The sequence below is a fragment of the Typopeltis vanoorti genome, chromosome 12, assembly GCF_054136105.1.
Source record: "Typopeltis vanoorti isolate ZY-2024b chromosome 12, IOZ_Tvanoo_1.0, whole genome shotgun sequence".
NCBI classification, from domain to species: Eukaryota; Metazoa; Arthropoda; class Arachnida; order Uropygi; family Thelyphonidae; genus Typopeltis; species Typopeltis vanoorti.
Genome location: NC_143560.1, coordinates 89,034,055 through 89,050,200, shown reverse-complemented (window position 1 = coordinate 89,050,200; position 16,146 = coordinate 89,034,055). Strand labels below are relative to the sequence as shown.

The 16,146-nt window shown below is 34.3% G+C and overlaps 1 protein-coding gene across 1 annotated transcript in view; it reads right to left on the bottom strand.

The window, feature by feature from the left end:
* Positions 1–16,146, bottom strand: part of LOC150100980 (nephrocystin-4-like) — a 173,582-nt gene that overhangs the window by 118,936 nt on the left and 38,500 nt on the right. Inside the window, exon 3 of the mRNA XM_090401950.1 lies at positions 13,161–13,324. Within this exon, the coding sequence (XP_090258076.1) occupies positions 13,161–13,324 (164 nt within the window). The remainder of the gene's footprint in view (positions 1–13,160; positions 13,325–16,146) is intronic.

The window sequence follows — 16,146 nt, the reverse complement described above, 5'->3', positions numbered from 1 at the left end:
ATACATCAAGAATATCTTTACCTTCAGTTTTTATATCCCCTTTATCATTTCTAATTCCTTTTACAGTATTCTTTCCTCCATTTCTGAGCTTTTTTTCAACGGCCTCCAGAATATTTCACCACCTTCCTGATATTTATTTTCTATGTTCTTACCAGTCTTCCCATGACTTTTGTTTAGCTAATTTTACACAATGCTTTGCTTTCTTACATTTTTTCTCTGTATTCCCTAAAGGCACAAGCCAACTTACTTGCCAGGTTTCTTCTTTTCCTTGACTGCCTCCAGTGGTGAGCTATAAGGGGTTCATGCGAGCCCTTTGTTAAATTTTTCTCAAATTTGCGAGCCCCTTGGTCTTCTTGTTTACTTTTTTTTTTCAAAAAAAAAAAAAACACATCATTTTTTAAATATATTAAGCAAACAAACTCATATAGTAACCTAACAAAAATTAGTCTATTCGGCAGTGTACAGATTATTTGGAATTATTGTTTCAACTCATCTATAATGAATGCGCCCAAGTTTGAAAATAAAATAAGCGCATGAGCTATCTTTACGCTTCTCCCTTCTGGTAGCCAATCATATGGTAAAACCAGTAGCCAATCAAATGTTCAGAATACTGTCATCAACGGGTTGTTCCACTGGACATTAGTTCTGTGTTCATCAGTACACTGAAGTATAACAGTTGCTTGCGTTTAAAATTAAAAAATAATAATAAATTTAAAAACTGTATATTCAGCATTTTTTACTAATTCAGCAAATGTATACTCAGCAAATTTTATTTTTATAATTGTAAAAGTATTTTTACCTGTGAAACATGAAAAGACAGTCAAATTTATTAAATTTTTTTGGGAAATAAAAAATAATGAAAAGTGATTCTGCTGATTTTACTGCAGTTGAAAATGAAGTTGAAGATAATATGCACATTGATTCAATGAATATGCAACAAGTTGGAGGAGAAAAAGAAAATCACTTACCTGATTGCTGGACGAATAAGTGGTTAGAAGTTAAAAATGGTAAATTATAATGTCGTGTTTGCTCAAAATATAAAAACTTAGGTGTTGAAGGAGAAAAAAGTTGTCACCTATCAAAGGAATGGGAAGAAATGAAAATAGAAACAAATGGAAACACTACAGACTCAAGAACCGCATCTTTGCGTAAAAAGTTATCCAAACATAATGAATCATTTGTTCATAATAAAAATCATAAAAATAAATGAAGAACGTAGCAAATTTATATTACCAAATTTAATTGACAAACTAAATGAAAAAGAAACTTTGATAACTTCAAAAATGTTTAATTCTGTTTATAGTTTGGTGAAGAGAAACCAACCAAAGTCTGATTTACCAGATTTAATCGAGTTGCAAATTAAAAATGGTATTGATCCTAGATCAATACCAAAAATTCTCGTTCTAATTCCTGAGAATATATCATTGCATTCTAGATTCTCAGGAATTAGAATAGTTGAACATATTTCTAAACAAATAAAATTAGAAATATTCTCCAAAATAGTAGAAAAAAAAATTCAAAATTTCTATAATAGCAGATGAATCGACAACATTATCAAAAATAAGTGTTTTAGTTATTCACATGCAAGTTGAGCTCATTGAACCATGTATGATTTTTGTAGATATTGTAGAACTAGAAAATACCACCGCAGATTGTATACATGTTACTATAATTGATACTTTAAATTCATATGGATTTTCTGATAACTATTTAAAAAATCATCTCATTGCATTTTGTTCTGATGGAGCTAGTATAATGTTAGGAAACAAATCAGGTGTTGCAATCAAACTTCTACAAAAATTTCTCAACATTGTGATTTGGTATTGCATAGCTCATTGTTTACAATTAGCATTAGATGATTAGAGAAAAAACATTAAAGAAATAAATCATTTTGAAATATTTATCGATAAATTATATGCTTTTTATCAATCGCCAAAAAATCAATGAGAATTAAATACGATTGCAAAAGACCTTGGTATCGAAATTTTAAGGATCGGATATGTGCTTTGACGATGATGGGCAGCTTGCAGTTTATGAACAACTCTTGCTGTGTGGAGAAATTACCCAGCTTTATGCAAGCATTTTGCATTGAACGATAAATATAAGCACTTTTTAAATCAATTTTAAACCGGCTTCTCAATTTGAAATTTTTAAAAGATCTAACATTAATGATTGATATCCTACAGGAATTATTATCTGCCAGAAGCTCTACCACAACTCAACATCACCAGAGTTAAAGATCAGTACTATCAACATAAGAAGCCTGAATGGCAAAGAAATGGAGCTAGCTGAGGAATTAGATAAGTACCAGATTGACATAATAGGGGTGACTGAAACAAAAAAGACAAAAACTGGTGAGATCTTTCTGAGTAATAAATACAAAATGTTATATTCAGGCAATGACAATCAAGGAAAAGAAGGAGTAGCCATAGTATTCAACACTAAATACGAGACTAATCTTGAATGGTAGGCAGTCTCAAGTAGAGTGATGTGGACAAATATCAGAATGGGGAACTGGACAATGAGACTTATTTGTGCCTATGGTCCCACAGAAGGTTCTACTAAGGTAGAAGTGGAGGAATTTATGAGGCTTTAGAAAAAGCAACTGACACAATGTAAAAGGAAAAATTGGTCCTTGTTGGGGATCTAAATAGCAGAGTAGGAAATGATTGTCAGACATACAAAAATGTTTTGGGAATATTTGGAGAAAAGAACAAAGCTAATAATAATGGCAAATACTTGTTGGATTTCTCTGCTCAGGACATGGACTAGTTATTACTAACACCATGTTCCAACATAAAAATGTGCAGAAATTCACTTGGAGAGAAGAGCAAGGAATAAGAAAAGTCTCATTGACTATTTTATTGTTGATAGTGATGTTTTCTTCCTGGTGCAGGATACTAGAGTGTACAGAGGATTTGAAATTGGAAGTGATTACTATTTAGTCTTGAGCAAGATAAAATTGAATTTCATATTGAAAAGAATAACATGTAAGAAAGTTTTAAAGCGAATAAAAGTTGAGCAGCTCTCAGATGTGAACTGTAGACTAAAATACACAAAGATTATTGACGAAAAAATGAAAGAGTTTGAGAACAGGAACCAAACCTTGGAGATTCAGTGGCAAGTCTTGAAGAAAACCCTGATTGATTCAGCTAGGAGGCATGTGGTGAGGTTGCCTGCAAGGATAGAAAAATCAGAACTCCATGGTGGACACAGGAAGTCAAAGAGGCAGTGAAGGAAAAGAAGAAAGCATATCAAAAATTCTTGGCAAATAAGTCCACTTGTGCCCTTAGAGAATACAGAGACAAATATAAGAAAGCTAAACACTGTGTAAAAGTAGCTAAACAAAAGTCATGGGAGGACTTTGGCAATAACATAGAAAATAAATATCAAAACGTGGCAAAATATTCTGGAGGTTATTGAAGAAGCTTAGAAATGGAGGAAAGAGTGCTATAAAAGCTTAGAGATGATAAAGGTGACATGAAAACAGGAGAAAAAGATATCCTTGAAGTATGGAGTAATTACTCTGAAAAATAGCTAAATGAAACAAGCAGTGATAGCATAATGGTAAAAAACACTCAACAGGCATACAATCAAGAATACATATCCATACTTGAAGTAGAAAAAAAGCTATCAAAGGCTTGAAATGTGGAAAGGCAGCAGGAATAGATGTTATTTGACCAGAAATGCTGAAGTATGGTGGTATAAAAGTCTTACAGTGGTTGCACTGCATAGTTCAGAAGTCCTGGACAGAGGGACGAATTCCCAATGATTGGAGTAGAGCTCTCATAATACCCATATATAAAAAGGGAAATTAAACTGAATCTGAGAATTACAGGGATATTTTCCTACTGAGTATGCCTAGTAAGATTTATGCAAGCATACTTGAGAAACAGTTGAAAAGATTTGTGGAAGAAAAGCATGGTGAAGAACAAGCTGGATTAAGGCCAAATAGAAGCTGTCAAGATCAGATCTTCACTTTACGACAAATAGTTGAAAAAATCATGCGAATATAACAAAGATCTGCATTTAAGTTTTGTCGATCTTGAAAAGGAATATGAAGAAGAAGCTATTCAATACACTACAGTTATATGGTGTCAATGGATCAATATATCAAGCAATACTTAGTCTTTATTTGAGTTGTACATCAGCAGTTAGAATTGAAGGAAGTACAGGAAGATGGTTTAATGTTAAATCTGGTGTCAGACAAGGATGTACATTATCCCATCTGTTATTCATTATCTATATGGATCACATTTTGAAGGAAAGTGGTATTAAAGCTGATATCAAAATTGGAGATGTTAATGTCTACTCTTTGCTTTATGCAGACGATGTTATAATTCTAAATAAACCCGCTACAAGTCTGCAAGATTCCCAGAGTAAATTGAATAACTGTTGTAATAGATATGGTATGAAGATCAGCAATAAAAAGACAAACACAATGAAAATATGCAGAATCATTGAAAATGTCAATTGTGTTGTCAATGGAGAACCTGTGGAACAAGCAAAACTTTTCAGCTACTTAGGAACAATTTTTAGTGAAGATGGTAAATTAAATAGGGAAATAGAAAACAGAATCAACAAAGCTGGTATGGTAGGAAGTCAACTGAATAAATTCATATGATATAAGAGGGAAATTAGTCGGAACACTAAATTAACTGTATACAAGACAGTGTTCAAACCAGTTTTAACTTGTGGATCTGAGAGCTGGGTCAGTAGTAAAACACTTGACCAAAGACTAGAGACTGCAGATATGAGAGTCCTGAGAAAGATTATAGGTGTGAACAGATGGCATCAATGGCAATATCATATTTAAAAACGAGGATATTAGGAAAGAACTTGACATTGTCAGCATCCAGGAATGCGTTAGCAAAGCTAACCTCAGGTAGTATGGTCACTTAAACAGAATGGGCAAGGAAAGATGAGCCAATCAATTGTTCTCTGCCAGGTTGGCAGGAAAACAACCCTGAGGAAGACCAAGATATAGGTGGATTGATACAGTACAAAGTGCCTTAGACGATAGAAATATAAGATCTGATAATGTTGGAGTTTTGACGAGTAATAGGCTGATTTGGAGGAAAATTATACATAGGAAGTTAGTAATGACGTAAATTTTTTATGTAGTACTATCATATCCTGCATACCCCTTGAGGGTACATTAATGGGACAGATAAAATAACTAATGGAGAGGTCTTAAAAAGAATAGAAGAAGAAAGAAGTCTCTTAAGGAGGATAAAAAGAAGAAATGGAAACTGGATTGGATATATTCTGAATAAACTGAATCAAGTAAAGATATTTAAATACATTTACATGGCAGGAATTTGATGATGATAAGTATTGTAAGGGCTAACTCCCTAATCATGTGAATAATTAATGCAATTAATGATTTTAAAACCAACGAACTTCATATGCACTTCTCAAAGAAAGAATTTGCCATATGAGATTCATGCTTAGCAAAATAGACTCACAGTGCTATAACTTATTCACAGATATCTCTAATAACCTTGACGCAGAGACATGGCAACTATTAGACAATATGATCAGCAAATGTTTTACCAAAACATTTAACCACAGCAAAAAGACACAAATTGATAAATTCAATGAGCTGTATAATAATCATATCAACTATAAACCGTCTCTACCAGATAACTGAGTGATAACTAACCTATCTAAACACGTTTTAACTAAACCTGAGATCTCTATCCTCAAAAACGGATTCAATTATGCCTTAAAACCCACTGCCATTCCTAAAATAGAGTTCATCTGCAACTTAGAAAATGCCTTCTCGTTGCTACCACTTCCAATAGCTAATGATTTACGATTAAAAAGCAGCATAATCCTTTCAGCTCTGACAAGATCTCCTAACTCCAACTCTAACCAAATGGAAAGAAGAACGCTTCTCAAATTAAGAAATAATAAAGACATCAACATACTCAAAGCCGTAACAAAGGTAATAATACAGTTATATTAAATCACTATTCCTGTATAAACTAATGGTTCCTTCATTTTTTCAATGTCACCACCTGGATGATATGCTTTTGCAAAGTGCACGCTCAGTAACTCCACTATATCGACTGATTCAGTGGCCTCCTTACCATCGTCATTCCTTAAAATCATTTTGCAGTGTACAGTTTTTTTCTTGCTTGCAGCATATTGAAAGAACTGTTTGGGATTCTCTTTTGCTTGCATAGCTAGTTTCCTTTCATAATCCGCTTTTGCTTTTTTTACCACACTCATTACCTTTCTGGCCTGCACTTTATAACGTTCGTGTGCCTACAGGTCACCCCTTTCTTTAAATTCCCTCCACAGTTGTTTCTTTTTTTGCAGCTCAAGCTTAATGGTGTTATTCACCCATTTAACCCCTACTTGTTTTACTATTCGGACCCTAAGTATACAATCAGCCATAACCTCCTGTAAATGCTCCTTGACCACTTCCCATGCTCTATCGACGTCCAGCCCTTGCAGTTGTACATGCCATGGCACTGATCCAAGCAATCTCCTAAGCTTGTCATACTTGCCAGCACGGTAATTCCACATATACCCTGTCTTAATCGAAAATTCCACACCTTTAGCCGCCTCCTTATGATCACTCTCACCAATAAGTGGCAACATGGTCATATTCATTACAGTCAAATTCTCAGATGCTATTACCAGGTCAAGCACTCTCACACCCCTAGTATTTTCAATTACATGCTGTCTCAGATAGTTATCCCTTAATAATTGAATAAAATCCTTTTCTTTCCTCACATGTGTCCTCTCCTCCTTCCAATCAATGTTACCATAGTTGAAATCCCCCATAATAATTACCCTCCTTCCACTCATTTCATCAATTTCCCTATGCATACTATCTCCACCATCTATTCTATCACCTGGTCTATAGCAGCACCCAACTGTATAGTTTATTCTGCCAGTCTCAATCTCACACCAAATAGCCTCAAATGAGCTCCTTTCACTATCCTGCGATACAACTTCAATTCTCCTTGGCTGCAGTTCATCAGCTATCATCAATAATACCCCTCCCCCCATTTTATTTTCTCTGTCCCTCCTAAACACACTATAACCTACACATTCTATCCCACTAACTATATCTTCTTCCATCAGCCATGTTTCACTAATGCCAATAACCTGTGGCCAGGAAGAGCCAATCAAGGCCAAAAATTCTTCCTTCTTGTTCCTAATACTCCTGGCATTAGTATACATGAAATGCAGTGATCCCTTAGTCCCACCCCTATATTGATGCGTTATTCTAAATGACCCATTCCCATTTTTTTGTCCTTAGTGCTGGCTCAGGTACATTATATACATTCTTACACTCATCTGTCTCACTGATGTCTGCATATTCAATATACCACCCCCCCCCCCTCCTTGGTAGTTTTAGTTTCCCTGGTTTTGCACATCCATTTTCACTTCATTCAGCAACACTCTTTCCAGTCTCCACACACCACGTCCATTCAAATGCAGGCCATCCATCTTGTATAAGTCCTTTCGCCCTTCAAACTCATTTCACACGTCCACGAATTCCACACCACCACACCATCTGCATAACCTGCGTATAATGTCATTTGCGATTATGGCCCTCCTAAACTCCTCTCTGTCATACCGCAGCAACAGACTAACCATTCTAACTCTGTCACTCTTTTCTTTCGCTACCTTTAACAATACTTTCAAGTCCTCTCTCATAAAAAATTTATCCCCTTTCAATTCATTCGTACCCGCCACAATTATTAATTCTTTCACCCTCTGTTTTTGCACTCTAATACTCTCACTTACATCCTTAAATTTCGCACCTGGTAAGTACGATAGAAGTAATAAGTTAAAATTAATGCACCCACTAACTCCTAGACTGTATGGAGTTTCTAAAATTCATAAAGAAGGTATACCATTACGTTCAATAGTTGATGGAATCTATTCTCCCACTTACCAACTGTCCAAGTACCTTGCTAAGATTTTACAACAACAAATTCACGTCTCGGATACTTATATTAAAAACTCACAACATTTTATAGATAAAATAAAAAACATCTCTATCTATGAAGAGGATATACTAGCAAGCCTAGATATTACATCTTTGTTTACAAACATTCCAGTGGTTGAAGTCATCAACATCTTAGACAACTTGTTCCCAAGAAACATCACTACTTTGTTCAATCACTGTTTAACTTCTAACTATTTTATTTGGCAAAAAACTGTCTACAAACAAATCACCAGATTAGCCATGGGTAGCCCCCTCTCCCATCCTTGTGCTGACTTATTCATGGAAGAATCTAGAAGAAAAAATCTTATCCCAGATCATTCCAAAACCAAAAATTTGGTACAGATATGTGGATGATATCTTTCTCATTTGGGATCATACGAAAGAAGAACTAATGGATTACCTTAACCAAATCAATAGTTTCCACCATACCATCAAATTCACATTAGAAATTGAAAAAGATGAAAAACTGCCATTCCTTGACATCCTAATAAAGAAACAAACCAATAATAGTATCGACCTATCTGTTTATAGAAAACCTACAAATACTGGATGTTACCTCCATTTCAACTCGTTTCATCATATAGCTCAGAAACTTAGCATTATCCATATGCTCAAAAAAAGAGCTATACAGTACACAACAGATAAGAATGACCTACAAATGGAATTAACTAAAACATCCAGAGAACTATCTTTAAATGGTTATCCAAAAAGACTCTACAACAAGATTCTCTTGACTGATATACCACATAGACAACGTGATGACATCCAATACATGAGTACTATTACTATTCCATTTGTCAGCAGCATTTCCAAAAAATTAGCTAACCTTCTAAAACCACATAATATCAGAGTAGCATTCAAGCCAATCAACACTATTCGGAAATTTTTAATCACCGAAAGATCCTCATCCATTCTACAAGTACTCTGGAATACATAATATACCTTGCTCATGTGGTATTAGTTATGTAGGTCAGACCTCTGGAGTATATAATACACCTTGCTCATGTGGTATTAGTTATGTAGGTCAGACCTCTAGAAACTTTGAAACGAGAAAGAAAGAACACATAGGATATGTCAGAAACAACAGACAAGACATTTCAGGCCTTTCTTGCCACTTTGCCTCTACTAACCATCACATTGAGTGGGATAAGAGCCTTATGCCCTATATAGAAGATAACTACCATTCAAGAACCTTCAAGGAAGCAGCTACAGTTGCCCGTAAAACTGAAAACCTAAACAAGAATCAAGGTCTAACCTTACCAGAAATTTGGAAAGCTTTAATCAGATCATTAAACATCAAAGAAATGAACTTTCATGACAATTACATCATGAACCATAACGAATAAATCACGTTCCCGAGACACGCGCATTGCCTCGTTCAATACTAATTTTTTGTATGAATTAGAACCATCAGTTATAACCTAGTCTGTTACCTTCATATAGCTTACTAGTTTGTATTCCCTGAAGATGCCGATAGAAAAAAATTGGTGAAACATGTAGGAAATAAAATAAAGATACTTGACGAACATTATATAAAAAAGTGTAATAGTCTTATAAATAATAGTCAAGAAAAAATTCAACACAAAACAAATTTATTTTGTTTATAAGAAATGCGGACTATTGCATATGTGCGATTATAAAAGATTTTATTCTTGTTATATTTTGATAGTTAAAAAATGTTTTTCTTATGTAAGATAAATTAACACAGATGATTGTGTGCAAATATTTCATGTTTAGATCATGAAATATTTGTTTAAAAATTATAGTCTTGACAGGTTGATACTTTTTGATTGGCATTTGTACACAAGCTGTATTAACCACGCTACCGGCCAAGACGTCTATAGACGTTCACTTTATCATGGATGCGAAGTGCTTATTAAAATTGCAATACCATTGTTATAACAATGAAATATATGATGGATACGAAGCGTATGCGGATGCGTATTTGATCCATAACGGCCGGTAAGGTGGTTAATAAAAGTGTTTGTGTGAAATATGGCTTTTTTTTGCTCGATGATGTGACTCCTTTGTTAAAATTTCCATAGCTCACCACTGACTGCCTCTAACTTCCTGAGTCCACCTTACAGTTATGATTTTTCTACCCTTGCAGACTGCCTCACCATATGTCTCTCTCTGGTTGAATCAATCAAAGTTTTCTTCAGGGTTTGCCAATGAACCTTCAAGGTTTGGTTCTTGTTTTCAAACTCTTTAAATTTTTCTTGAATAATGTTTGTGTAATGTTATCCTGCTCAACACTAAAGGGTGATCACTTTGTTTCAAATCCTCTGTATACTCATGTGTCCTGAACCAGAGGGAAAACATCACTATCAACAATAACACAGTCAATGAGACCTTTCTTATTCCTTGCATCTTTTCTCTGTGTGAATTTGTGCACCTTTTTATGTTGAAACATGGTGTTAGTAATAACTATTCCATGTCCTTAACAGAAATTTAGCAGGTATTTAACATAATTATTAGCATTGCTTTTTTCTCCAAATTTTCCCAAAATATTCTTATATGTATGGTAATAATTTCCTACTCTGTTGTTTAGATCTCCAATAAGGACCAACTTTTCCTTTTTCGTTGTGTCAACTGCCTTCTCTGATCCCCTTAAAAATCCTCCACTTCATCCTTAGTAGAAACTTCTGTGGGACTATTGCGCAAATAAGTCTCATTGTCCAGTTCCCCATTCTGATATTAGCCCACAACATCAATCTACTTGATATTGCCTGCAATTCAAGATTATCCTCATATTCAGTGTTTAATATTATAACTACTCCGTCTTTTTCCTGATTGTTACTGCCTGAATATAACATCTTGTATTTATTGCTTAGAAAGATCTCACTTGTTTTTGTCTTCTTTGTTTCAGTAATGCTTATGTTGATCTGGTACTCATCCAATTCTTCTGATAGTTCCATTTCCATATATTTTCATACTGATCTTTTTGCTTTACATAAACTGTGCTTCCTGTATCCAATGACTGCATTATAAACTACTGTTATACGTATTTTCTGGAACTGAAAATGTGAAAGAGGATGTTAAGAAATTTTTTTTAGTTAGCTGCTATGTGCTACAATAAATCTGTTTTGCTTACATGCATGCATGAAGCACAGAGTCTGCGGGAGAAGAGAGTTTTCCCGTTATAAATGTTATTCCACTATCTCTAATTACACTATTTGTTGCTAAATATAGTATATAGACTGCAAGTGTCTCTGTACTGTATTTAGTGATAAATAAAGCTATCTGCTTTTCTTGCTTCTGCAGTATAGTGTCTGTTGAAGTTGGATATGGTATAGGAACATTTTTATTTCAGTCTTCAGAAACAACAGACATAGTAAAAAGTTATCTCTTCCTGAATAAAAATGAATACTTCTATGTATCATAAATGGTTGATCTACAACAAAACACTAGTATATGTGAGATATCTATTACTGATATGACAGAAGAGTTGCTGACAAAAAACAAAAGTAATGAACGTAGGATACAAAAAAACGAAGTATAATTCCAATTATGATTAGAAATTATGTATCCTATTACTATGTAAAATGAATACTGACCCTTAATAAACAAAAGAAAATTCTTAGAAATGAAGCAAAATAAAAATAACATAGAGAAATAAATAAACATAACAAGCACAACCAATTTTAGAAGATGATTTGCTGTTCCATCAACCCACATATTCCTGCCATGCCTAAATGAATCACCTAATCAACCTGATTATTAGTTCAATGGATTTGCCCCTCCTGATAGTTATTTACTGAACTACCAAATGTATACAGAAGCTGTTTATTATTTGTTAATTATTTTATACTTTGCAAACAAATCTCTATCCCTCTCCTTATAAGTTTTTTTTTTTTTTTAATTATGCCCTCATAAATTCACTTATGCATGTCTAGAATTTATAGGATCACATGCTTTCGCTCCACCCAGCAACTTACAGGACACGTAATATCAAAAATGTTAATTATTAATAATTCATTTGCCAGTAATGAAAGCATTTCTACTCACATTCTTTTCTTTCCATTTCCCACTCTCACGTGGCTTATTAATGATGGTTCACACATTTACACCTTTGAGTAATTCAGATATACCAACCAAATATAGTATTCTCCTTCATTACTGTTTTCTAGCATAAATCTAAAACAAACACATTGTCCCATACCCCCTTCCCTCTATGTAGATTTGGTTACAATTAAAGAATTGTAATGATACGTAGTACTTCTGCTGAAAGGCAAAATTTCAGCAATTCCTGTGGGAACAATGCTATCATTGTTCCCACAGGAATGTGTTAAACAATGGCCTAAGTACAGAACCTTGTGGTCCACCACTTGTCACTCTTCCTTGCCTCAATACCTTCATACATCAATTTCTGATTATATATATATATATATATATTATTGTTATTATTGTTCCGGGCAACTCCAAGGAGTCGACAGACTCATCGAGGGAGGCCCTAACATCATGTCAAGAACCACTATTCGACATTCACACAGTATCTATCATACCTTGCCTTGAACTCATTCACAGTCGTAGCACCCCACAACAGACTCTGGAAGCTTATTCCACTCATTCACTACTCTCCAAGTAAAAAACCTAGCTCTAACACCCTTGTCAACCACGCTCTTTCCCAGCTTCCATTCATGGCCCCTAGTCCTCCCACCACCAGTCATATTTTCAAAAATATCTTCTGGTTCAATCTTATAGAAACCCTTCAGTAATTTGAATGTCTCAATCATATCACCCCTCCTTCGCCTATCGACCAATTTCTGCAACCCACAAATCTTCAACCTATTCTCATAAGGTTCATTCCACAGACCTGCTATCATCTTGGTCACTCGTCTCTGGATCCTCTCCACTTCCTCCCCATCACGAAGAAACTGATATATATATATATATATATATATCAGTGAACTACTCTCCTATCCATGGTCTATTTTGCATATCCCTTTGTTTCGGTTGGTATAAAAAGGTCACATGTAGAATTCTATTGTATTCTGTTGAATTCACATGTAGAACTCTGCCTTGGCAGAGTCCAGAGATATCATGGTATATCAATCCAGTTCCACTGGATAAGGGAAATTCTGTTGTCACTATTAGAAGATAGGAGCATTATAAAAGTTAAGTATTATATTAATATTAATTAAATTTTAAATTAATATTAATTATAAGTATAAAATTTTCTTACCTGAGAGTATCACTGTCTGGTGAACCAATATCCTTCTGATTCTGAATAATATTAAGTGTTGTCCATCCTATAGAAAAGGGCTCTTTAGATGAAGAAATAAAACCTAATATCTCTATTATTATCACCAATCTAGGATCAGAAATGTCTGTGCACATATAGAGGTCCTAAGAAACAATAGCAAACTTAAGCAATTATATTGACAATTATATATATATATATATATGTAGAAAGTTTTTTACCTTGGGTATAATATATGTTAAAGATATCAAGCTATTTTAAATATAAACCTGGTTTTCCATTTCCTAAGTAAGCAAACAGACAAGTCAGTCAAGTTTGCGCCTGCAAGTGTTGCAAGTCTAGCTGACCCTGCACGTAGTGCAAGTCAAGGCAACTCGTGGTAAAGGTAGAATAAGTTCTGATCACTATTCTTAATATTTACCCTTAATGCAAAGCACATCTCCTGGAGGAGATGTATGATGCTATGTATTAAAGGCAAGGAGCCACTACCCAGACTGGTTTCGACCTTTATTGAGGTCTCGTCAGTGGGAGCCAGGCTAAGAAATTTGTAAATTAATAAAGTTCATGGAATGTTGCACAAATTATAAAGTAAAATTTAAATGTACATGCAATGTATAATATCATACAATCAAAATGTATAGTACTGTATATATTTATTGTATTTACATTTTATATTACATTTCATGCACAAAAGTGCATGCAAATGTATAACAGATGTGTTTCTATAGAGTAGGTGTACAATAGGTCTATAAGAGGCTTCAATGCAGAATACTGATTTAAGGATGGTCTAAGGCATCGGTTCCCAACTGGTGGTATGTGTGGTACATGTTGGGCCGTTCAGGGGTACACGAAAAATAATCAGTAATGGCAGAAAAACAGATTTAAGACTGTATCTTGCATCTTTTGAGGCACTGAACAAAAGTGTCAATATTTAAAAACAAGGAGCACAATTTATAGAAATGGGTTTAAAAGGGATACACAAGTGGAAAAAGGATGAGAACCACTGGTCTAAGGAATTGGAGACCTCAATCTGGAATAGGCATCTAAGGTGACCTACATTTAGAGACACCAAGAAAATATTGAGAATCCCTAATCTAGATGTTGAGAAAATGTCAGAAGCTGATCTAGGAACTAAAAAAAAGTTAGTAACTGTTGGAAAATATGAAGTATAGAACTTTTGAATAAAAGATTCCTGGCAAGAGAACCTGGAAATGGAGACCAACCTTGAGACCAATACCCCATCACTGCCATATAACAATTAAACCAATTATGCCTTATTTTCATTCATTTTTACTACAGCTTTCACATTGAACAAGTTTCCTCCATTAGTATTTCCCAGAAATATCTATAGCTGTTTAAAATAAATGTCAAAAACCTTTCTAACTAACTGGTGGTCCACTCATGATACTAGTGTACCTTAAGTTTTAATTTTTTAAAGGCAGGATTTTCTTAATTAAAAAACATGCTTTTTTCGAATCAAACTCGGTATTCAATTTCATTCCTGCAATCTGTTATATATAAATTAGTATTGATGTTATTACAGGCCTCCGTGGAATCTACAGCCTCACAGTAGGAGGTTCCTCCATTTTAAACTCCAGAATAACTAACTTATTATATATTATTATATCTTATCTTGAAGTCATTCAACATTGATGCATATATTATCCACATTGTCAATTTCATGCACCAATCACTTTTCATGAAAGAAAAAAAATCTTCTCACTCCCTCCATTACACAACTTCCAAGAAACGTTTCAAGTTATCCCACAATCAATGCCTTGTGAAATATCTCCTGAGCATCTATTTAACAAGCTTTTCTCTATCTGTAGTTTATAAATTTAATTCATTATCACCTTTCCTCCCATCTGCCAAACTCAGCAAACCATATTCCCTCAATTTATCTTCATGCTCAACATCCCAATGTCTAATATAATTCTAGTTACTGACCTCTGAATGTTCTTCAGTATATTATCTAGTCCCTCAAAATGCAAACCAAGCTTTGTGCACAGAAGTCCAGATGATATCTGATAAATATCTCCTTATTCAAATATGTCAGTGTCATAAATGATATGACAGTAATCCTTGGTGACCTTTACAACTGTTGTTGTGTTCCCTAAACTTAAGCTCTTTATTCACCATCATTTACAGTTCCATTACCACTTCCACCTATTCAAATACTTACATTTCCAAAGAATATAATAAATCTCATTATATTTCTTTTGGCCAAAGTGCAAAACTTGATACCTCTGATTTATTCTTAATACTTCTGTATGTCTTATGAGAGGTGGCATCTTCTGTCTCTTACCTCTCATAAGTATGGTGGTATAAGAGTCTTACAGTGGCTGCACTGCATAATTCAGAAAGCCTGGACAGAGGGACGAATTCCCGATGATTGGAGTAGAGCTCTCATAGTACCCATATATAAAAAGGGAAACAAAACTGCATGTGAGAATTACAGAAGTATTTCCCTATGAGTGTTCCTGGCAAGATTTATGCAAGTATACTTGAGAAACGGTTGAGAAGAATTGTGGAAGAAAAGCTTGGTGAAGAACAAGCTGGATTCAGGCCAAATAGAAGCTGTCAAGATCAGATCTTCACTTTACGACAAATAGTTGAAAAAATCATGGGAATATAACAAAGATCTGTATTTAAGTTTTGTCGATTTAGAAAAGGCATATGACAAGGTGTCAAGAGAGAAGCTATTCAATACACTACAGTTATATGGTGTCAATGGATCATTATATCAAGCAATACTTAGTCTTTATTTGAGTTGTACATCAGCAGTTAGAATTGAAGGAGGTACAGGAAGATGGTTTAATGTTAAATCTGGTATGAGACAAGGATGTACATTATCCCCTCTGTTATTCATTATCTATATGGATCACATTATGAAGGAAAGTGGTATTAAACATGATATCAAAATTGGAGATGTTAATGTCAGCTCTTTGCTTTATGCAGACGATGTTAT